Source organism: Psammomys obesus, unplaced genomic scaffold, assembly GCF_907164565.1.
Source record: "Psammomys obesus unplaced genomic scaffold, mPsaObe1.curated_primary_1811, whole genome shotgun sequence".
NCBI lineage: Eukaryota > Metazoa > Chordata > Mammalia > Rodentia > Muridae > Psammomys > Psammomys obesus.
In genome coordinates this window covers 8,308,238-8,332,643 of record NW_026596244.1, presented here as the reverse complement: position 1 = coordinate 8,332,643, position 24,406 = coordinate 8,308,238, and the positions used below count along the sequence as shown (strand labels likewise).

The 24,406-nt window shown below is 40.7% G+C and overlaps 1 protein-coding gene across 1 annotated transcript in view; it reads right to left on the bottom strand.

Annotated features, from left to right (window-relative positions):
* Positions 1-12,031: 12,031 nt before the first annotated feature.
* Gask1b (golgi associated kinase 1B) overlaps positions 12,032-24,406 on the bottom strand; it is a 52,701-nt gene continuing 40,326 nt past the window's right edge. Inside the window, exons 4-5 of the mRNA XM_055596627.1 lie at positions 16,817-17,043; positions 12,032-13,431 (exon numbers count right to left, since the gene is read on the bottom strand). Coding sequence (XP_055452602.1) covers positions 13,224-13,431; positions 16,817-17,043 — 435 coding nt within the window. The 3' untranslated portion in view covers positions 12,032-13,223. The remainder of the gene's footprint in view (positions 13,432-16,816; positions 17,044-24,406) is intronic.

Genomic DNA, 24,406 nt, shown 5'->3' with positions numbered 1-24,406 from the left:
TGGGCATTTTAACAACTCTTCAATTATTATTCTGAAATCAGTGGCCCTCAACTGGATGGTGCCTTTGCCTTCCAGAGGACATTTGGTAGTGTCTGGGGGGTACTGTTGGCTTTCATAACAGGGGGGGCCACTGATGTCCATTGTGAGTAGACACCAAAGGGCTGCTAGACAACCAGTAAGACCCACCAGAGGAGACACATCACTCAGCACAGCGCCAACAGTCAGAACCTACCTGATGGCCGCATGTGCATTTTACCACTTCTCTGTTTTCCAGATCTTCACTTGAATGCATATTTACATGTCTTAAACAGAATGATGTTTTAGGTTTTGTTCTCCAAACCATTTTCCATCCATCTTACCCACCCTGCTGAATGGTCCATTATGAAAATGACTGCTCAATTCAGAAACGTGGTGATCATTCTTAAAATCTTGATTGCCTGATCCAGTTGATCAGAGTTAGTAAATGTGAGTTCATCTTTTATCTCTACTCTCCCAACCTTTCCTATCCTATTTCCTCCAAGGCTCCTCGCCTACCTGCCTATCTGCCTCCTTTCAGCCTTCCCTGCCCCAGATTCAATTTGTGTATCATCTGGATGACCTTCTCACTGGAAATATAACAAAAATTTGATTTTCTCAGCAAGGGACTCATGACCTCTGCCCTCTGAGCTCTTTAACCACATGTGTTTCATACATTCCTGTATCCAAGCCACATATCTTTAGGATGACCTACTAGTTTCTGTGTCTCTTTCCTTTTTATGGTACTCAGGCCTTTGTAGGTTTTTTCACCATTAGTGTTTTATATTTTAAGTATTTTGCTATCCTTAGCTGGAAGTCAGGTATGTCAAACCTGTCTGTTTATTTATGTGTTTGTTTGTTTGGTTTTGTTTTTGTTTTTTGGAATGAGATAGAAAAAATAATAAATGTAAATCAATTACTAATCAAGGAAGACGATTGATGAACAGAATTTACAGAACTGTGTGTCCTAACAGTTACCTTTTCTAAATGGCTTTTTGGCAACTATTCAATTGAGAAAGAAAAGTTCTCTCTCACTTCTGTTACAGCAGATGTATGGGCTTAGCAAACTCTCTTGTCTATACAAGAAAGAATATAATCTTCTGAAAAAGCACCTCATCCAAAAAAAAAAGCTGGACTAACATGAATGTGTTTCTACTATACATGTCACACAGTAAACTGAGCTTCCTTTTCTGCTGTCCCCTGCTAATATGAGGAATCCACACAGAGAACCCTGTGTTCTTAAAATTCGTACTTGTCTCTAAAAGAGTTCTATGTGTATTGACCTTTCAGTGTTCTCCAATCCTCAGGACAAAGGCTCTACAATTTAAACCAAGTGAGCAGATTTCCAGTTGTCAGATATATATTGTGGGCTCGTTGTTATTTTTAAGGCTGTGGCTGCTGATGGCAGATAAGAATATCACTCCAAAAATATTTCAATCAACACATCAATTACCAAGTTTTGAAAAGCATCACTTCATAGTCTTGAAAAACAAACTCATTTCTAGTCTCTAAGCAAAATTAAGACTTCCTTTCCAGTAGAGAGCTGATGTTCTGAATTTAAATCTGGCTTGGTCTTTGCCTACCTCTTGCTTCAGCTCACACTAACTAACCAGTCAACCCCAGGCTGCATTGGCCATTATGTCTTCTTGCAAACTAGCAAATTCAACTTTTAACCTAACAACACAAAGGAAAAGGAAGTGGAATGCTGTGATTTTAAGGGGGCTTTGGTCTCTTTTGTTCTGTGAACTTTGCCAGCTTTCACACCATAGAAGCCCACAGCCCTTTGTTCAAAATCACAGCAAATGTAAAGAATGGCTTTACATTGTGATTTCCTTACCAGAAGAATCCAAAGACATCAAGAAAAATGTTCATCGAGGCTTGGAACTGAAAGAAGTATTTATTTTACGTGTGCCCTCATTTTGTGCAACTCAGCATCATGACAGATGGGACTGGGGTTGCACACGAAAAGTCTATGCTCTCTTTGTCTCTTATGAATCAAGTGTTGTTTTTAACAAAATCTCAACCGTTCAATTTTACCAGTGAAGACTGGGGAGCCAGATGCTGGGGTAAAAGCCTGCTCAAACAGAGAGGCAGAAAAAGCAACCGGCTGACCTTCCTCCTCAGCTGATATCCCAATAAGAGTTGTCCATGCTGCCAACCTGGATACGTATATCTGGCTACGGTTTCTACAGTTTATCTCATTACATGCACAAGATACAGATTCTCTCAGGGAAGCCATAAAGGCACAGTGGAGAAAATTCAAGATGGATTAAAGAAATCTGAGAGACATAATTTTCATAAGCATAGGTGAAAAGTCAAACAGACTTGGTTTCAGATCAGTACAGCTAACTTCCTTCTGCCTAATTGATCCTGAGGATAATCCTGTTTGGTGGGTAGGGTTAAAGTGAAGAATAGAGTTGAAATGATAGATGTGGTAACTGAATTTACTTAATTTAATGCACATTCTATAACATATTGCTATATGATATAGTATATATTATATATATATCACATATCAGATCATCTATATCATATAAGTCATATTGCTCTGTACTCTGTGAGTATATGTAGGATTTTTTTAAAATGAATTTTGAAGAGAAGATAGTATTTTTTTATAGTATTTAAAAGCAGGTTTATTGGAAGCAGCTCTAGGCTGCCATGCAGGGGGAGGAAGAGGGAGGGAGGAAAGTGTGCGGGGGGGGGGGGGAGGGGGGGGAGGGGGGGAAGAGGAAGAGAGATATAGAAGGAGGGGCACAGAGGCGAGAGAGGGAGGAAGAAAAACGTCTGAATTGTATAGTGAGGGGCCTCTGGGGGGGGATTGAAGAGCATAGTACCGTGTTTGCTTTCATTACAGGAAGAATCTGACACAGCTAGCTATTACTATTTAGGAAGAATATCTGCCATCTTTTTTTCATGCTACAATTCTCCATAGTTCATGTCAAGTCATCTCCAAAGTGCAAATGAAAAAAATTATAGCACAAAAGGCCCAGTAACCTAAACAAGTTTCCAATATACCAGTTTTGCGATTGTGTTCAGTTTTCCACTGTGTGTCCTTACCCCTTGCATTCCTGTAATGACATCCAACATTTGTATAAAGAACCCTTAAAGATTTGGAAGCACAAATAGGCAAAACACAGTGACATGCACATGTTAATCCCAGTACTCAGGTGGCTAAGACAAAAGAATCCTAAAGATTGGTCAGAGCCAGCCTATGATACGTCCTGAGATCCTGTCTCACAACAACAATACACACACACACACACACACACACACACACTCACATACCCATGCATGTGCACAAGACATCCCTGAAAATAATGAGATAATGGCTGCTTTTCCCTCAGTGGTAGAAGCAGCATGGTGTAACTGCCTGAGAGCACTAGCCTCCAACAAACACTGCCTGGGCATTAAGGGAAGCAGGAACACGGGAATGATAGGATGTCAAAGGACACAGCTCTATAAGAGCCCAGCAGAGAAGAGAGGGAGCATTAGTGGAAAAAGTGAAAGAAGCACCAGAAGTCATACAAAGATGAAGTGTCCAGTCAGAGTAGACAAGCTTCCTCAATAAACAAAAACTATATTGAAGAGGTGTCTAGAAAAAAAGATGATGAAATAATGGTATCAATTTTGCAATGTACTTAGACACAAAATATGAGGGTTCTGGCAAGAGGGAAGCAGTAGGGACAGGTGCAGCACACAAGGACAGCTCTTGAACTTGGCTGTCCTCCCATCCATCTCCGTCTTCACAAAATGCCATCCATTTCCTTTGGAGCGAGACATCTTGCCAAGTATGCTCTTTAAACATTGATTTTTAGAACATTTCCTTGATTTGAAAGTTCACCACCAAACCTGGCAGCCATCCAAATTCCTTCTTTCTGTAGCTGTTGTTGTGATTTATCTAAGGAGCTCTTTCTCCCAAAGACCAAGTGGAAGAGGACCAGACAGTAGAATGGGGAAGAGCTCACCACTGCTGATATAAAAGTGCCTTGGGGAGAGCAGGCAGGAACATTTGGTTTGACCCAAGAGACCCTTATTGTGTACACCAGGCACCTGGACGTTGGTGTTTCACCTCCTTGTAGGAACCTTTGAAGACTGGAAAACCAAGGGGACTATGCTTGAGATTCATCTTCATGACGTGTGCACAGTTTAGAATGAATGGTCCCAACTTGTGTTGTTCTACAGATGCACTGACATTAAGTTGAAGAAAATAAATGGCCAATGAGGAAGTCCGTAACTGCCTGCTTCCTGCTTTCTCAGGGGAGCAAAAGCAATCCTGACCCATAACTGGCATTCAATAAACATTGGTTATATGGATGAATAAATGAAGCGATAGAGAAATCACATTAGCAAATGAAGTGGATTCTCCCATCATCTCGGGCTGAGAGTGCCCTGGGCCAGAAGCCCTGAGAACCTGGAGGTATGTTTGCAGCCCATGGATTCGGGCCCTGCAACACCAGTTTACAGCTCCAGCCAGAAGCTAGTAAATACACTGTTGTGAGATCAACCATAAAGAGAAATCAGCCTGTTCATTGAGAGAAAGAAAAGAAAAATAATCTAACTTGTTTGGACTTGGGGGGCGGGTGTCTCTGGGTGTGCATGTCCTTGTCTGTGTGTGTTTGCCTGAGCACACATTTATGGCTCCTCAGGTGCTGATCCTTCTGAGTCTTTTTGTTTTTTGATGTGTCTTCAGTGACCTTCTCTGCTTAAGTAACTCTCTTTAAAGATGACTGACATGACATATGCAGAGAATCTATAAAACCCTGAAGCAGCTTCTTTTGTACCATGTTCCTAAAAAATTTTTTTTGAAATTGTATTTCAAAAAAAATTCATTTCCTATGAATTTTTAAATGGCCCACAATCACATATGCAAAACTCCTGAGAACTACACCGGCCACCACACCTCTTACCTTGATTATCTCATGCTTGAAAGTCTTGTGGAGCTTGCTGAGTCCATTCCCACGTCTCCCACCATCCCTTCCAGTCATGTGCCTCTGTCCCCTGGAACACAGGCCTATCACAAGGCTCCTTTTCTGAAAAACACACTGAAGCCTGCCAATAAAACACAACAAGAAAATAAATAAAATATTTAGTGGAAACTGGGACAGGGTAGAAATAGAGGTGATTTATGGGGACGTGGAAAAGGAAAGGAGCCCTCACTCCAGAGTTGGACTGAAGCCAGCCGAGAAATAAGAATTCCAGCAAATTAACACCTGTTGACATTCCTCTCCTGAATGCAAATGGGCGCTTCCTGTGGTCTGTCTCCTCAAGTCACCTGGGCTATCTGGGCCATCCCTAGGATCATACAGGGTGGCAAAGGACTCTCACGCGCTGAGCTTCACAGAGAAATATCTTCCTAAGCTAACTGTGAGGAGACCATAGTTAGCGTTTGTCTTTGATGAAACCCTTGGTGTCCAGGCAGTGGCTCTCTGCTGGGCAGCAGTATCCCCTCAGCGATATTTTCCTTCTTTGCTGTGGAAAGTGGAGAGCAACCTGAGGGCTAATCTTAGTTGTCATGGAAACGTTTTGTGGCTGATCTTGTTTGTTAACCTGACACACCTGTGAGGAAGCAATCTCAATACAATGAATACAATACAATCCTTCAGATTGGCTTGTGGACGTATGGGGGGGGGAGGGGGAGGGGGACATTTTCTTCATTGCTAACTTGTACAGGAGGGCCCAGCCCAGCGTGGCACCACCACCCCCAGGCAGGTGGGCCTGAGCGGGGTAAGAAAGTTATCTGAGTGTGAGGCTGGGAAAGGGCAAATAAGGAGCATTCCTCTTCAGTCTTTGCTTCTACACTCCTGCCTGAGTCCCTTCCTTGATTCCTTTCAGAAATGGATAGTTACCTGGATGGTTAAGTAAAGTAAACCTTTCCTCCTCAGGGTTTTTCTGTCACGATGCTTGTCACAGCCTGGAACACCGCTAAGCCCCCGGCACTGCACATGAGAGCTTCTGTAGCCGGGGCCTCAAGTTTAAAGTGGCTCTGGTGCAGAAAACCCACACTACAGTTGAGGTTTAAGTAGGAAGCTTTGTTTTTAATTAGACACGCTACTCTGGGTCTTGCCATGCCACTCCTGTTAAAACACACCACCTCCTCCCACTGGAGACAATGCTTTTGGCATCCCCATAACTAAGGAAGGGACACAAGAGAATAAGACAGGAAATTTCACAATGCTAGCAAACCATTAGTATTGTCCCAAGAGCTGCCAGAGCATTTGGGATGTCTTACATTTTAACTGTCATGTTAGCTGATTAAAAGAGATTAAAATTGAGTCCCTCGTGGAAGAAGCTCTATCTTATTCCTTTCTTCTCTTTAAAATACCTGAGACTTATAAGCTTAATCATAACATATTTTCTCCAATTTAGAAATATATAGTTCTTAGTATGTTATTGTTAAAATGCCACAAAGATTTACAAAAAAAGAAAAAAAAAAAACCTAATGTGTTGATTTCAAAATTTAATGCTCCTGAGATTAAGAAATTAAGCATCTTACTCTCTTAAATGGAAATTGAGCCAAAAATATATGACACTTTATAAACTAAATAATGTCTGTTGTCTTAGAGCTAAAGAAACTGTCGGCAGACCTGCAAGCTCACAGTCTGTCTCAGAGGCCCATCTTGCCTGCTGAACCGGAGCAGCAGCCACCTCTTCTGTAACTTGGGTGGGAGCCACAGCAGACCAGGAACGTGGCTTTCAGTTTTTAGTTCAGTGTCACAAAAGCTTTAGAAAGTCCGGACAAGTACTGTTAAGAAATACAGAATACATTTTTAGAAAGACAATGCATGAGGATTCCTTAACACACACATAACTATGCATTCTTTTAGTAAATAAGAGCATTTTAGAAGGATGTGGATAATGGCATAGCCAGCCTTTCCACAACTAAAAGAAATGTGGAGTTGATGGTACACAGTGCCCTGACATGGAAGGCTCTCTGAGATTCATTCACTCAGCATGTCCATTTTTAGGCTCTACAATGAACTGCCAGCAGCTCTGAGTCAGGCCTTTCTTACATCAGAGCCCATCCCCAGGGGATCAAAGAGCTTAAAAAGTAGGGAATATGCCCTATTCTGACATGAGACAGCTGTTTGTAAACAAGGACCAGGCATTTGGGTGACAGGAGTAAGATATCCCATGCCTCAGAGAGTCAAAGGCACAGGTCACATGGCCTTAACACTTTGTGCAATGTCAAGGAAATAACTCCATTGGCAAACATTAATTGATTTGTTTAGGAAATTGTTAAATTAAATGTGGGAGCATTACGAATGTGCAGTAAACTATTGAGTAATAATCAAGTAGTTTATTTTAATGCCACATATTAACTTAGTTTTTCTCCTATTCCAAAACAGACCACAGGTTTTATTGTTTTTTGTTTTAAATGAGATCAAATAAATCAGGTAACAGAATTTTAATAAATTAGAGGATTAAATAAATACAAATGACATTCTATAATTGTGCCAATAAATTGGGAACTAATAGTATGGTGTAAAATTAAGAATTACTAACAGTAATGATTCTTTAGTTTTTATTTGTAAATACAACAGTTTGTTAACTATTTCATTCAAAATACAAAGTTTCCAATTTTATATATATATTTGTGTAATATAATCTCTTACTCTCTTAGTTTTGCAGGAAAGAAAACATTTTAACCCTAAGAGACTGTAGACCCAAGAGACTGGAAAAGCTCTCCATCCATGAATGGGTACATAGGTATGAAAGCCCACTGAAATTATAGGCAGAACTATTGAACAGAGTAGTTTCAACAGCTCCGCAAAGAGATCTGGAGTTCCAAGCTTTTTAATGCTCTTGTTATAACACGGAATACAATTGGACGATGATTTACTAGTTGGGGTGTGTGTTTATGCACTAACTCCTGTAATGCTGCACTAGGACATAGTGGTGCGCCCTGGACATACTGAATTTAATCTGTCTCCCCAGCTGTCAGATAGCGCGGAATACTCACTGTGAACAGTAATAGTTAATAGTGGAAATGAGGCTCAAATGCACACACACACACAAACTTTAAACATTTCAGGGACAAAGTTTTAGTTCTAATTTTAGACAATTTTTCAATTGAATTTGTCTCTTAAACTCAGTTGCTAAAGAAAGAACCAAAAGCTTAACCATGGGGTCTTGATTGAGGGTTAATATTCTAAATGTTTGCTTATTAATTTCAACATTTGCATTGAGTAGCACAGAGAGTAAGATAGTAGATTGCCAATCAATTGTGCCAGGAAATTATATAAACCTTCTATTTATTTCTCTCCCTGCAAGTTCACAAAAATGAAATGATTACCCATTTGAAGTCTTCAGGCTCAGTAAACAATGGCTTTTGCTGGTGTTTTGACTTTTTAACTTTCTACATCAGAATACTAAGGAATCTAGATCAACCATTTGCTCAAGTTAGAGAAAATTAAGTCACTTCTTTTCATTAGATGTTTATTTCTTGGGTGAGAGTTGGGTAAATGCTAAATCAATGAAACCGTTCAGTCATAAAATTATATTAGTATGCCTTAAGAGTTTGTTTAAGTGAACTTTTCAAAAAATTAAAATGATAACTTTCAGACAGACAATAGCATACAACAGTAGTTAGAAGTTTATTAAAGCAAAATTTTCCAAAAGATAAAATTGATTCTTAGGAAAATATAAATACATATGAAGTTTTTTATTCAAATAATGACTATAACATTACTATAGTGATGAATTCATTTAAAGATAGTTTCAAAGCTAAATATTTATAAGCCATATTATAAGATCACGGGAGTAGATATAAAACTGGTTAGTGTCCAACATGGTAATAAATTTTAACCATTAAGGTTGTTTGTCCCACCAGGAAAAAAAAAAAAAAGTATTTTCATGGCACATGAACCTGCAATCTAACTTCTTCCCTAAAACCCTGTTTGATAGTCATTCAGAAGAAAATCAAGCCCAGCATTGTAAGAACATGCAGACACCAGAGTGGGCTATTTCCAAATTTCAGACAAGTACTTCGAGAAGTCACAATGTCTCTCACAAAATGAAAGTTCTTGCATTCTGCTGCTCTGGTCTGGGTTTCATTTATTTCTGAGACAGGGCTGACTGTACGCCAAGCTGGCTCACACCTGCCATCGCTCCAGTTGACTCTTCAGTGCTGGTTCCCAACGGATGCCATCCTTCCGTCCATGGTGGAGCGCAGGCCATCCGGGTGCCAGCACACACGGTGCTCAGGGGGCTTTCCAGGAGACTCCGACTTCTTGGGCTCAAACAGTCACGGCACGGCAGGCTACGGAATACCTCGGACTCCCACAGCCTCATTCTCAGCTATATCACTTCATTTTTACTAAAAAGAAAATCAAATTCATTTTATTTGATTCATATAAAATTCCAGTATCTTTTTCAGACTAATACATTAAATGTGACTTACCTGAGTCTGTGTTCAAATAAACAGTAAAATTTAGTAAGACAATGTACAAATGATTTTCTATCTAGATAGTTTATCCACTGCATGCAATGTAATGTATACTTAAAGGAACAGTAGAATAAATACATTACTCAACTCCAAAGATGTAAATATTTTTTGATATAACTATTTTAAGAATAATTCTAGGATATTGTATATTTTGATCAGTTCTCTAAGTACTTAACAAATTTATTAAATGTGAATATATGAGACTTTAAACATACTGTAAGGCTCATGCCAACGACAGACTAAACCAAAAAATTAAATCTCCACCTAAAATATATGATATCTGTTAACTATCTTTTTTTTTTTTTTAGCCAACCCTATAGTACAATGCTATATGTCCACAAAGAGAAAGCATAGTGATGGTGAACTCTGACATCAAACGTATGTACACATGATCCAGGTAGACATCTTGACCTTTAAATTGTCTCTTTTTTCACTGAAGAAGTAACAAAGAAACTCACTTTTGCAGTTTATTGTTTGTTACGTTTTCCAGTTTAAACAGAATATTTGTCATCAAAACAAAGGACAGTATAGAACAGAGAGAGAGTGGAGTAGACCATTGCAAAGGAGAGTGAGGAGGTGCTGTATTTGGCTTTTAAAAATTAACTCATGTATCAAAACAAAACCAAAAAAAAGGGGGCACAACTTTAATCTGTAACATTTTATTACAAGGTCTAAGATACGTGTGCATTTTCACATTGGCTAAAATGCCAGAATAAGCTCTGTATGTGAGCCAAGCTAAATTCCTCTATTTAAAACCTGTTACAACAGAGCAAATAAACCATATAATGGGCTAATACGAACCAAATCGCAGTAGAATTTGAGCATGCCTGAAATGCGAAAACATCCTCATCATTTCACTAAAAGGTTACTTATTAGAATTCAAAGGTTGGCCCGCAGGTATTGTTGAGAATGCATCATCAATTACTTATTGTTTACAAAAGAAAATACATCATTAAAATGAGAATATAAGGGTTGGGGAGGTGTTCAGCTATTGAGAGTATTCACTGTTCTTCCAGGGGAGCTCAGTCCCAGAACCCACGTCAGTCGCTCACAATTGTTTCAGAGGGTCCAGTGCCCTCTTCTGGCTTCCTTGGGTACTGCATACAAATGCATGTATATACACAGGCACACGCACAGATAAATAAATCCTTAAAAGATACCTCCAGACGATCTGTTACTGTACAGGACTGTTTTAGCAATTCTGGGGTTTTTGTTTTTCTATATGAAATTTAGAATTGTTCTTTCAAATTCTGTAAAGAATTGTGTTGGTATTTTGATGGGAATTGCAATGAATCTGTAAATTGCTTTGATGGGATAGCCATTTTCACTATGTCAATCCTACCGCTCCATGAGCATGGGAGATCTTTCCATCTTCTGGGACCTGGAGGGGAGCTCCACAAAGAGAGCAACAGAACCAAAAATTCTGGGCACAGGGGTCTTTTCTGAGACTGATACACCAACCCAATCTCCGACCATGCATGGAGATAACCTAGGACCCCTAGAACTCAGATGTAGCCCATGGCAGCTCAGTATCCAAGTAGGTTCCCTAGTAAGGGGAACAGCAGCTGTCTCTGGCATGAACTCAGTGGCTGGCTCTTTGATCACCTTTCCCTGAGTGGGGAGCAGCCTTACCAGGCCACAGAGGAAGACAATGTAGCCAGTCCTAATGAGACCTGATAGGCTAGGGTCAGATAAAAGGTGAGGAGGACATCCTGTATCAGTGGACTTGGGGAGGTGCATGGGAGAAGAAGAAAGGGGTGGGACTGGGATGGGATGAGGGAGGGGACCACAACTGGGATACAAAGGGAATAAATTGTAATAAATAAATAAATCCTTAAAAGATAAATTATTAAAATAATCAATATTCTAGGGACCTTTGTTTAGTATTAAGCATCTTGAAACAACTAGGCAAAAATACAAAACTCCTGAAAGAGGCCTGGATGTCCAGAGGCACATCCAGCTTTAGAGGCATGAAAGCAAAATTTTAAGAAGCTCAAAACACCTGTAATTAACATCACAATGTAAATTAAAATGGTAAATTTTGTAAAAATAAAAAAGTATTAAAATGAAAGTTGATCACCATGATAAGGCATGAAACAACTTGGCAAAAATCTTTTATTTCTAAGTCAAGTGAGGGTATAAAAGTGTTTTCAGGATACTTAAGAAGATGCTGTGTGAGGTAAAAGTCATAGCAGCTGACTTAGCAGGGCCCACAGTCATGCTCAGCTAACAGTGGGAGGAACCTCGGAGATTGTGACAAAGGTCAGCGCTCCAAGGGAAAGCACATATGATGATAAATACAATGCTTGGACATGAGTCTTGAAAAGCAGAACTGAGAGATCAGTGAGTGTTCTCCCCCTGGTCTGTCTTCTCTTATACCTGACTTACTATGTTGACAAGTTGGTGTGTTTGTATCAATTAGAATCCACACAAATGTTTTTTGTTTTTTTTTTTTGCTATGATGTAAAACTGTTTTAAAAGTTCACATTGATATTAAATTATTCATAATCAGAATGTAGGAAAATGTACACATTGATAACAAAAACTGAACAAAAGAAAAGACAAGTATGATAAAAATTTGTAGCTTTTTATTTTTAATTTTCCAAAGGGGAAAGGGAAGTCAGTCAATCTGCTTTTGTAAAGGGGGGGCACATTTCAGAAGGATATCACTATGTAGACCAATACCTAGATAACATCAGCTAAATTAGATAAAACCTAACTACACAGAGAAATTTGAAAAACTATAGAAATTACAGCATACCCTTTATAAAATGACAAATGTTAAACATTCATTAAAGTGGGCTGGGGTTATGGGAGTCATGCAGTGCCTTTCTAGCATGACTGAAGCCCCAAGTTTGATGCTGAGCATGGTTTTACACACCTTTACAGGTGTGTAACAGGTCCCAACAATTGAGAGACAGCACATCAGAAGACCAAGGTCATCCTCGGATGCATAAGGACTTCAAAGCCAGCCTGGACAAAATGAGACCTTAACATTTTCTTTAAAATCCAGCTAACCAATAGGAACATTAAGAGACTTTACAAATAAACTTTCAAATAGGTAATATCCTGTCTCATAACTTTTTAGTTTCCTATCCACCAGGCACAAATTGGATCAAAACTGAGACAGCAAAGTAAACCAATGCAAATTGTTGTGCAGGGATCTTTCTAGGCCGGCAGTGAATTTCTTAACAGGGATGGATGTAGGCTTTTTGTTGATCAGATATAGCTGGTTGTTTTTAGACTCCACAGAATATACTGCACATTTGTAGTAAACCCACTACCATGTCTACTTGGAAGGTGTTTTAGGATTGCTGCTTTTGCAGATCGCTCGCCTCAATTTCCTGGTGTCAAATTGCCTCCGCGGAGGGTTGAGAAGGGTGTGGTGACAATCGGCAAAGGAGAATGTCAGTCAACTCTCTACCAGCCGTTGGTCAGCTCAGGCAAATGGCATGAGAATGGTTTAAATATCAGTAATAGTCACCGTGGAATAGCCATGCTGAGACACACACAAGCCAGAGTTTTAGGCAAAAGAAAAAAAAAAAAAATCAGGCATTTTGCAGTTGATATGTTATTCCAAAACTTCCTGAATCTGCATACTTCTCAAATCTAGAGAACTTTTTAACTTGGTCCATGATACGTACTGGGACCGTTTCCTGTTTCCAGTCTGCTACCTCACTCCTAGCAACACATGAGGTGAATATCCTTTATTTAAGAAAAAGTAAATGTCACACTAATCAGCCCGCAAGGCAGAAAGCCCTTGTCAGTCGTTCATAGGCACAACTCTGGCCCCGTGTGCATTGATGTAAGTGAGAAGGATTCTGGCTCTCTGCTCGATCACGTCGATAAGCTTCTCCATGCCTTGCCTGCCTCCTTGACTTTCCCAGTAAACCCGATCAAGGAACAGAGACTGAAGGAGTTTCTGCCGTAAGTGCTGGCTCTTCAGCACAGAAACTGCCGATTCGGGAAACCTGAAACGATAACGCAATATTTCATTCCTAGCAATTGCTCAGAAATATTATTCCTTCCCCCAGCTGCTCTGCCTTCATTAATCTGGCATAAATCACACTATCAAATAGGACCTTGAGAACCAACATGTTTTTGTCACTGACAAGTAGACACTTCTAAAAAATAAAATACAAGAAAAAAGCATCCTTAGAAGACTGTGACTGGATGAGAGTGGTTCTTTTGGGAGGCGAGGTTTGGTGACTGATGGGGTCATTAGAGCGTTCCTACAAAGGGATACTCGGACTCCATCCCTTCCTCTCCAGTTCTTTCAGTTCCTGGTCATTGGGTGAAAAGGACCTCCCCATCCTTGCTTATGAAAGTCCTATTCATAAAAGAAACAAAACCATTACTCTGCTGTTCTCTTCTACTTTGCATTGGTTAACGGGCAGGAAATGGTTAATGGAGATGTGGTGGCATTCAGTGCCACCAACGCATCCCGGAAGCAGAGCCCGGTCACCATGGACTGAAACCTCTAACGCTGTGAGCCACAGTAAATCATTAGTTACAGCAACAGAAAGCTGGCAACTGTTTTCAAATAAATCAGAAAAACTAAACTTTTAGAACAAGGATATTCAAAAACATCTCACTGGAAATTCTGAGTTCACTTAAGAAGGATCTGGCTGAATCATCTTGAGAGAGTTCACTGAACTTGCTTCTTTTCATGTAGAAAGACTAGAGCTAGGGTCTGGCACATATAGCATCAAAAGATCTTAGAAGTTTTGTTTATACTCTGATACACTCCCAACTTGGCCTTCTCTAGCTCTCAGAAATTCTGCTAAAAGCACCATGTAATCACTGAGGTTCACGAGTAACTTTTAAATAAATCCTGTTATACCTTAAAAACTGCATGACAAGGGCATGCACTTATTGAAAGTCACAGCTGGGGACAAGACACAGGATCCAGAGTCAGGAATTCTGATGATGCCAGAAGACCAGAGGCCACATAACTGGACGTGCTTAGCAAGCTCCAGAAGTGTGGAGTTAAATAAGGCCTATTATGTGCTTTGAGCTCCCTAAAGACATGTACTGTGCAGTCTTGTGGGCTATGACTGAAGAACATTGTGTTGTATAATGTATTAATATCCATAATTGTAACTTCTATAGCCCTTTAGCAAATTTAGCTGAGGCAGAGTGTATGAGATGAGATTATTAAAACTGCCAAGCTCTTCAGTGACTAGTAGTATGGTTCATAAAAGAAAACAAACCATTACTCTGCTTTTAGTTTTTACATTGCATTGGTTAATGGGAATATCCAATGTGTGAGTCTGAGCTTAATAAAGGCTTCACCTTTGCTTCTTAATGCTTCTTAATTCAAAGAAGGTTTAACTTTAAACCAATTATGCCTCATAACGCAGTTAAGGTTTAATCTTTGAAAGAATAAATAAAAGTGTTCATATTTATGTGAGTGTTTAAGATAGATAGATGTTAGCCTTTGGCACTCTGAATCCTGTATAGAAATAAGTCCCTGTAATATCAATTCAGTAAGTGATATCTTAGGAATGTCAATTTTCTTATGTAAAAATTCTCCATGGCTTAGGCATTTAAAAGAAAGAATCTGCCATGTATTCTGCCTTCAACTGACAGAGATGTGAAGAGCATCAACAAGGGAAGGATGTGGCAAAAATTCTTGGGACTCTCAAAACCCACAGGAAGGGTATGCTTTTTAGTGTTGAGAGTTTGTAAAATCCACGTTATTGAAGTATAAAGGTAAGGAGAAACAATTGAAACATGCTGCAGAGTATCATCAGTGGGTTTTACACTTCTGCATTCTTCGGGGCTTGCTTTTGTTTGATCTCGGTACAGAGCACACTGAGCTGCATGCCAGTAAGAGAAAGAGCATCCGAACGCAAAGTTATTACAAGAGAAACCAGTGGGTGTGGGTGTGGGTTTGGAAGAGCTGAGTTACACCACTGACTTCAGACCTATTGGGATGTTTTCCTGATTTTGCTTAGCTCGTGGGGAGCTAGTGTTATCTTACGAACTCTTAAGTTTCCAATCAAACCTAATTCCTTAGAAAAATCTTATTCCTGAGTGAACAAGGGTGGCTCCACTGACTATGAAATTCACTCATGAAGTGGAATTGATCAGACTCTGTAGCCAGCTCCAGCTACTCTTTTTTCCAACTTAATATTTTTATTGGCTATTTGGTAATTTCGTACTGTGTATCCTAATAACTTGCTTCTAAGTCCTCCCAGGTCACTTCCCCTTGTGACCTCCCTGACTCCCAAACAAAAGAAGGAGGAGGAGAAAACTGAGAAAGAGAAGGAAGAGGAGGCAGAGGAGGAAGAGGAGGAGGAGAACATCCAAGGTATTGCCCACATACTTACTGAAGCAGCCCCCTAAAGAGAATTGAGCCTGTCTTCACCCCCACCCCAGCCAAAAGCCATCAATTTGAATCTCCTATATTAAAAAATGCATAAGATCAGCATGCCCTGAGGCTGACAGCACTATCTCCTTTAGCTTCATGTGCCTCCCTCCCTTTACCCTGTATCCTGTCCTACCAAATGTCTCCTAACTTGTTTGGGTCACCTCAGAGATTTTGGTCAATTTTGAATGTAACAGCTCTTTGTTCAGCCTCCTGCGGCCCCTCCTTTGTACCCAGCCCCACACTCTAAGTCTACCAAAAAGATTCTGAGTACTTCAAACCTCTCCTACCCAGCTTAAAGGGCCCACCGTCCTCTGATGCCCTACTCTTCAGAGAGCTCTTTTTCTACTCTATTCCTAGCAGTCACTTGGGTATATCAAGAATATGGCATCCTACCATGCTTATTAGTTCTATTGACATGCCAAACTGTTTATTACAGATTTGGATATCTCTATTGTTCTTCCCATGTCTATTCCTGTGCCTGAATGACAGAGTCTCTGTCACCTGTCAGCCTGCATCCGTCCAGCCTCACCCACATGGGTTTTCACCATGAAGGCTGATCAAGGCAGTGGAAACAGAGTGCAGCAGAAGCTGTATAGGTATTGTGGACTGCTCAGAGATGTGCTGGCTGCTTCTAGAGGGTTGCTTTTCCTCCTTGGGTCGCTTGTCCCTCACTCATGATTTCTTTGGAAATTAAGTCTATCTAACATAAGGTGTGAGCTTTCTCCGAACTTTATTAATTGTTTAACAAACATGTGGTCTTCCAAGATGTCATTCCACAAGAAAATGTAATCTTCATTCTGGGTGTAACATATCCTTTCTGTAATCCTAGCGCTCTGAAAGCTGAAGCAGGAAGATAACTGCAAGTTTAGAGTCAGCTTGGATGACAGTGAGTTCCTGGGAAGTCTGAGCTACACAGGGAATTCCAAAACAGTCTAGGCTAAAGAATGAGATGAGATTTCCACAGCAAACAAAACACTCACTCTCTGACGCCTTCCAGCAATTTGAAGTTTAAGTTGTCTTCACTTCTGTCAAAGAAGCCCTTATTGTCTATGAAGACCAAATGCCTGGGGTCATTCTTTCGCTGGATAATGTGTGCTAAAGTCACAGAATTTTGGTCATCACAGTTTGGCCTTAGTCCATTCTGCATACAGGCGTCTTCCTTGCGAGGTCTGAATCCACAGCACTTTGTATCTAAGCGATTATAAATCTGAAAATGGAAATGAAAACAAAATCCAAGATGCTGAATAAAAGCTTGGGAAAGTCAGAACATTTCCAAAGAATGGAAGCTTTCTAAACAGCTGACCTGCCAGAATCCAAGCAAGCCAGGCTGATTTAATTAAAAGCAACTGTTAGAATAAGTCCATAGTTCAAAGTCCTCTGACTCAGATATAGTCCTAAACATTTCCAGCTTCTGCTAACAGCAGATCATCCAACTCAGGCGTCCCCACCCTTGATATCCACAGTTCCCACGGAATCACATGTGAACATGTGGCTGGCACAATCTTTAACTCGTCAGGAAAGAAAAGACTGCATAGTTCTTCTATAGACTCAAGGCCTAGCTCTTGCTGGGATTGGGCTGTACAGATTCTTCTTGAGTTGTTGGCTATAAATTCCATTGCACCTGACTTCAGTTTTGAAGTAGCTAACCTGAAATAAGAGAAAGTGGACAGAAGGTGTGAGAGCCAATAATGAAGCATTAGCTAGATTCTGAACATGTGACAAAGTGCAGAGACTTTAGGGACTTGCTATAGTGCAGAGAACTAGAAAAGAGGGTAGAAAGGTCGATGAGAACATTGTTAATGTCACTTCCTTTGGCCAAGAAGAAAGTAACATTTAATAAATGGGGTAAAGTAAGCCTGGGCTCAGGACTGTAGTCAATCTAAAATCAAACCTCTGCTCTTCTGCTTATTAGCTATGCAACCTGTGTAGATCCCTTCATGACACTGGGCTCTGTTTAATTAGCTGTGTACAATAATTTATTTGTGTTGTACAGTTGGTAGAAAGATTAATGTAATAATGTATGCCTGCCCTGACAGGTAGGGTTGTCCAACCTTTTGACACTGAAGCATGACATTGCTACTTATAAATGGATTGGGCCAATCTCACAGCTATCGTAACAGGCATGTGGCCCTGTGACCCAGGTTAGACACACTTAAAAGAACACACAGTCTGTACTTTAGCTCTGAATGCTTTCCTCAAAGGCCCTTGTCTCAGAGATTTAGTTCCCAGGCTGACACTGTTGAAATGGTAGAAAGGTTAGAAGAGCGGGCCTAGTGATCAGGTTAGTCCATAGAAAGGGATTTGGATCCTCATCACTCCTCTTCCTGACTTTGGTTCTCAGCTGCCTCTGCCCTGTATCACTCATTACCTTTCCAGACGCCAAACAGCAATAAGGTCAACCAAGTAGAAACTAACCTAACTATGAGCTGAATCACCATCATAGGTTCATGTTCAACTACATTAACATTAATACCTCCCCAAAGTGCCACAAGCTGGGACCAAGCCTTTACCACAGGAGAATGTAGGGGAGAACTATGAAGCAAACTATAACAAAAGCTGCAAGTGTTCAGTGTGTTCATGTCTGATCATAAGCTCTCCTGTATTCAGGCCCTGTCAGCATCTCTGTAAGAATTATGTCTTATAGTTTACATTTTTAAACTGCATGAAAGCATGAGCAATTAGAAATGGGAAAGAATGACATAGGACATCTTTTTATTGCCTTGCCTGCATTTGTCTGTTTCCTACAGTGTTTTAATGTGTTCTGTATAATCTATTTTGAGTCATGAGACATTCTGATGACTTCACCAATTCTCTCACAGTCTGCTGTGCCAGGCAAGCCCAACCAAGTTTGCCACTGATGATAGGTATATATGACCAGTTCCTTTTCTAGGAAATGTTGCCACTGGTGCTATTCAGATCCAAACATGAACTTGGTAAGTACATTACCAAGAGCTGTGTGTGTGAGTTCCTAGGTGTGGTGGAAGTTTTGGGTTCTTTAAAAACCCAGTTATATTATGTTTTTGTTCTAATCTCAACTGTGGGACATGGGACTGCCTTAGTTTATCCACAGCTGGTAATTTCTTCGTGTGGGGTATAGTCTTTGCCAACTGGTAACACCTTGTGCCACTCAGAGAGGGGCATTGTCTTTGAAAGCAGCAGATAGTGGAATTCTGAGGACTCTGAGAGGGTATAAATATGAGAGCCCAGAGAGGAGAGGGGCTTCTGGGATATGAATAGAAGAGGAAGAAGGCTGCTGCATTTGCTGCATTTGCTGCATTTGCTCATTTGCTATTCCTAGACTGGTAGATATCCTCATGACTGAGATTGGTATTTTCCCAAAGACCCTGATGATCCTAACCAGACCGAACTAAGTCTAAAGAAGTCTATGTCCCTTTTCCCTTTTAACTTTCTTTCTCTCCCACCTTGGGTTAGGGTTTTGGAAAGGAAGTAGAAGCTTTAGGAACCCCAAATAAAATAGTTTAAAAACAGCACCTACACCTAGAGGTATACAGTCAGACTGCTTGTTCTACTCAGTTTTCATTGCTCTATGACTAAAGTAAAGTATGTCCTTATATTTTTACCCATGTATAGCAATGGATTATTTAGCTATTAAATCATGCTCTACAACTTTTCTCAGAATTTTTTCGTAGTTTTTCTTTGAGTCCCCATTCAATATACTAAGGATATTGGTACATTCCTTATCACTTAAAGCCCCTTAAAATCAGCACTATTTGCCTAGCACCTGGGTTAGGTATGTGGTAAATACAGTTCTGCATACTTATAAGAGAGAAAACTGTTAAGTTTCAAACCCAGATCAAGTAGTTGTGGTGCCTATTTAAAATATCAAAGCAGACCTGGCCTCCAGGTTCTCCCAGCATCCCTCAGTCTGTACCTGTTACAGGGTGTATGGCTGACATATCCTACCCTCTACCCCAGAGGCCCTCTATATATCCCTCTATAATCCAGACAATTTGGTTACCTGATCTCTCTGCCCCTTTCTTTGCTCCTTTTGTACTTCTGGCCTCCTGGCTGCTATACTTGGATCTCTTCTCTCTCTTCCCTTCTTGTCACCCCACATGGCTCAGAGTCATGATCATGCTGGACTCTCCCAGATGTGTCTGTCTCTGGCTATGCTCCTCCACAATACCTAGGATCAGTCATGTTCTTTTCCTTTCCTTTTATTTATTTTTTCATTCACTCACCAATTTTTAAAGCCTAATGAAGCATGTCCCACACAGCTATGATTCTGAAATGTAATTTTAATGTGCTTGTTCATTACAAAAATTAAAGCAAACACTTAAGTATTGCATGGTAAAGTACCCGCAGTATCCATCTTTGTCTCTGTTCTTATGTAGGCACCCTACAAAAAAAGCCCATTGATGGGTAAATGTTCTCAGATAATCCATAATGATGATAATCACCAGTACTTTTTGTTTGAATTCTTATTATTTTATTAATTTATTTATTTGTGTGCATGCATGTGGGTTGTGTGTGTGTTTCTGTGTGTGTCTGTGTGTGTGAATGACAACCTTCACACATGGAGATCAGAGGACAGCTTTCAGATATGGGCTCTATCTTTTCACCACGTGGGCACCAGAGATAGAACTCAGGTCATCAAGCTGAGCAAATGTCACTGGCCCTGACCGAATTCACACTTTCTTATTCTTTAAAACAAAAACAAACAAGTAAAACCTTTTTTGTAAAACCGATCTGCTGCTGAAGAGGGCTGCCAGCCGTCATTTTCCATGAAAGCACTCTTTCCTTTTTTATAAAAACACATCTTTTCAATGTTTGCCTAACTAAAGTTACACTCGGAAAAATCCAGGTGTTCCAGCCAATTTTTCTAAGAGATGGGATAGATATTTTTAGATATATTTCCTTTAAAAGTTTTTTTCCCCTCAATTCCTTTTTTTTTTTTTTTTTTTTTTTTTTTTTTTGTAGCAATAGTTTTCTCTGTAGGAAAATAAATACATTCTGAGTGACTTACATTCTTTTACATTACCTAAGCAAGAGAGCTTCTGCCTTGCTGCATGGCCCTGAAGAGCCATCAGGCTTCTGCAGAAAACCAGTTCCTCTCTACACAACAGGGCACACCCTGTCCAGGTATGCGCTCACAACTAGGTCCATCAACGACTTGGCTTAGTTTTTTCATATCATCATTGTCTTAAGAGTAACATGATTAAACAACTAATTGCAGATAATGTCCCAACAAAGCAACAAAAATTAACCTAGGAGACTAAGCTGTGAGGAAGAGGTAGTTGACTCCTCTGGACTCCCTTCTTACAGAGAACAGAACTCGGCACTCCAACCTGGAAGTACAGCATCTTCAAGGCATCACGCGCTCATCCATCCTGACTGTATCTTTCAGGTGCTGTCTCCCAGCAAAGGCAAAACAAGCATTTGTTTATTATTTGCATAAAATAATGGATATTTCTAAAAGTGCTCACAGGCACTGTTTGCACTGGTGTCGTAGACTGGTAGGAAGTGGCCTGGGTCCTTGGGAGAGACACTGTACCTCATAGTCAGAGAGCACTGCTGGAGAAGATGGGAATAGGAAGGTAGGCAGCAGAACCAGTGGAAGTCAGAGTGCTGTGCCCATATTGAAAATCCAAAAACAGACTTATCTGAAAAACTCCCGTTTCCTTACATCGAACGAGAAGAAGAGAAGAAGGCCAGTGAGCAAGGACTCGGGAGAAGTCATTAAAAGAATGAGAACTGAAACAGAGCATGCTGGGAGGCTGAAGGGAGAGTATAACAAGGATGTTCTCACCAGCACAGACAGTGAACCCCCATCATCCACAATGGCACAAACCAGCTGAATTAGATAAACCTGCACGTTGGTGTCCAACTATTTTTCTTCCTTAACTCTTAAGTGATCTGCATGAGCATACGTTTGCATGTATGCATTTTCGGTTTCCTAAGTCGGCATCCCACCATTTTTAGCGGAGGGGTATATATACGTGTTAATTTGTGTGTGCACATATGCATGTGGTAGACATGTTCACGTTCACGTGTGCAGGTACGGTGGAAGCTAGAGGCGGAATCCCCGTCACTCTCCCTGTTAGTGTATAACAAAAAGTGTCTCTCTAAGCCTGGAGCTCATGCATTGCTCCAGGCTGCCTGGTTGATGATCCTTCTGTCTCTGGCCCACTCCTTCCTTGCTGGGGTTAGAGAGGCACACCCACCGCCATGCCTGGCTCTTCTATTAGCACTACAGATGCAAATCCAGGCCCTCCTGATGATTGCACGGCAAACACTGCACCAACAAAGCTATCTCCCCAGCTCCAATTCTTACTATCTCTAATCAAACTATTTGGTTTTGGATTTTAACTTTTTGAGTCAAAGTCTCTCTATGTAACCCTGGCTGTCCTGGAGCTTGCTAAATAGAACAGAGATCCAGGCACTTCTGCCTCCCAAATGCTAGGATTAAAGCTCTGTGCCACCAGACCTTGCTCAAACTTTTTATTTTTATCATCTAACAATTGCCATTTTTTGAAAGAAAATGCCAAATTTCAGAAGGGGAAAAAAATCTTAAATATTCCAAAAGTATGTAGATAAACAGCAGTTCCGCACAATAATTTGCCCAAAGGCTAGCATGTTTTAGGCACTCAGTGAATGGCTCATAATGAATCAACTCTGCTGAATGTTGTAACTCACTTTGGATTTGACTACATACAGACCTCCACCAAAGCACTGCCTTGTGTTGAGAAAAAGCAAGCTCAGCAAGGCAGCATGTCAAGACAGGAGCTTACAAAAGTACTGTCAGGAGCAAGCCACCAAGCTGCCCTGTGCTTGTCGCTTGCTTTAAGTTAGTGTTTCTTTGGATTTAACTGCATTAACCATGGATCATGAGAAAATCTACCATCATGCCTTCCATGCCATAAGCAAAACAGGCAGGTGAAATGGAAATAGCAAAAGAAAATTCTTTCTTTTCTCTGGCTGGCAATTTTCTGGCAGATTTCCTCTGTCGGTTGTTGGAGTGAACATCTCGCTTGCTTGTAAAGGACGCAGGCGGGAAACAGGTCTTCCTTTCAACAATTATCCGAAGTATTTCAAAAGGCAAAGAGACAGAGCATCGATTCACTGTCACCACTCCAGGCTTGGGGAGACGCAGAACATTTGGGCTTATTCAGTTCTCAGAGAAACTCAAGTGGGAAAATGTGCTCCGGGGTTTTGTTCTCTATAAACCTGTGTGTATTTGCACTGCTACACATGGAATCAGAGTTGGATTCCTACAGCCTAGTGAGTGTGTAAGGAAACACCACCTCACGGAAAAGGCAGTCTTAGAAGAACCTCACTCTATCCATGGTGCTTGCTAATACAGGCACGGTCTCCTCCTTTTGGGAACTACAGAAAGCATAAGACGAGGGAGAGCAGAGACAGAGATATACAGCGACACACAGAGACACAAAGAGACAGAGAGAAAAGGACAGAGAGTGAGAGAGGAGAGGAGAGAAGAGAGAGAATGTGTTCTCCCCTGCCTGCACCTATACCACTTAGGAGCTGTGTTACATCATGAAGCAGTGGATTTTACTTGTCTTCCATGTTGTCATGACAACAAGTATATGTTGATTAGTAAACATGTACACGTGACTAGCAGGGCAGTTGAGGAACGATGAGAAATGTAAAAATGGTCTTCTGTGCCTACCATCTAACAAAGAACACAGGATCTTAGTTCCTGCCTCTGTAAAGAGCAGCCAGTGCCTAACCCACCTCCACTCCAGAATTCCGCATTTAAACAGCCATCAGTGTGCGCCAACGCAAGGAAGGCTCCACTTTCTCCCACAGTACAGACTCCCAGGGAAAGACTAAGTGTTATTTCTCTGTTCAGTGTTCAATGCTGTGACGTATTTAGATCACTAGATGCAATGTTACAAGCTTCCCTGCACCACAGAAGGCTCTGGCTAAAGGCACCAGGCAACGAGCAGTGTATTTTTAGAAAAAAAAATTCACTTTCTGTAATTTGAACAAGCAGAGCTGCATAAAAATAACCTCTGCCAGGGATACACCCACCTTCCTGCAAGGAGTTTTAAAAAGCACTCAACTAACAAACAGAAAAAGACAACTATTTTTGTATCTTGTGAAGTTCTGATTTGTAGACTGAATTTATATTAAGAAGAGAAATCTGACACGGGTAGGGGGAGGTGGAGGATGATGAGGCAGGGATTAAGAGCACTGCTCCTCACCCAGAGGATTCAGGTTCAATTCCCAGAACCCACACAGTGGCTCACAACCATATATACCCCTAGACTCCGAGAACACGATGCTTTCTTCTGTCCTCCTTGGGTGTCAGGCACATGCATGCAAACAAATGCTCTTGCACCTAAAATAAAAAACATTTCTTCTTTAAGATTAAAAAACAAAGTCAGGCGGTGGTGGCACATGCCTGCAATCCCAGCACTCAGAGGGGTAGAGAGGTGTATCTCTGTGACTTCGAGGCCAGCCTGGTCTGCAAAGAAAGTCCAGGACAGCCAGGGCTACACAGAGAACTGTGAAGAAAGCATATAGATAGATAGATAGATAGATAGATAGATAGATAGATAGATAGATAGATAGATAGATAGATAGAT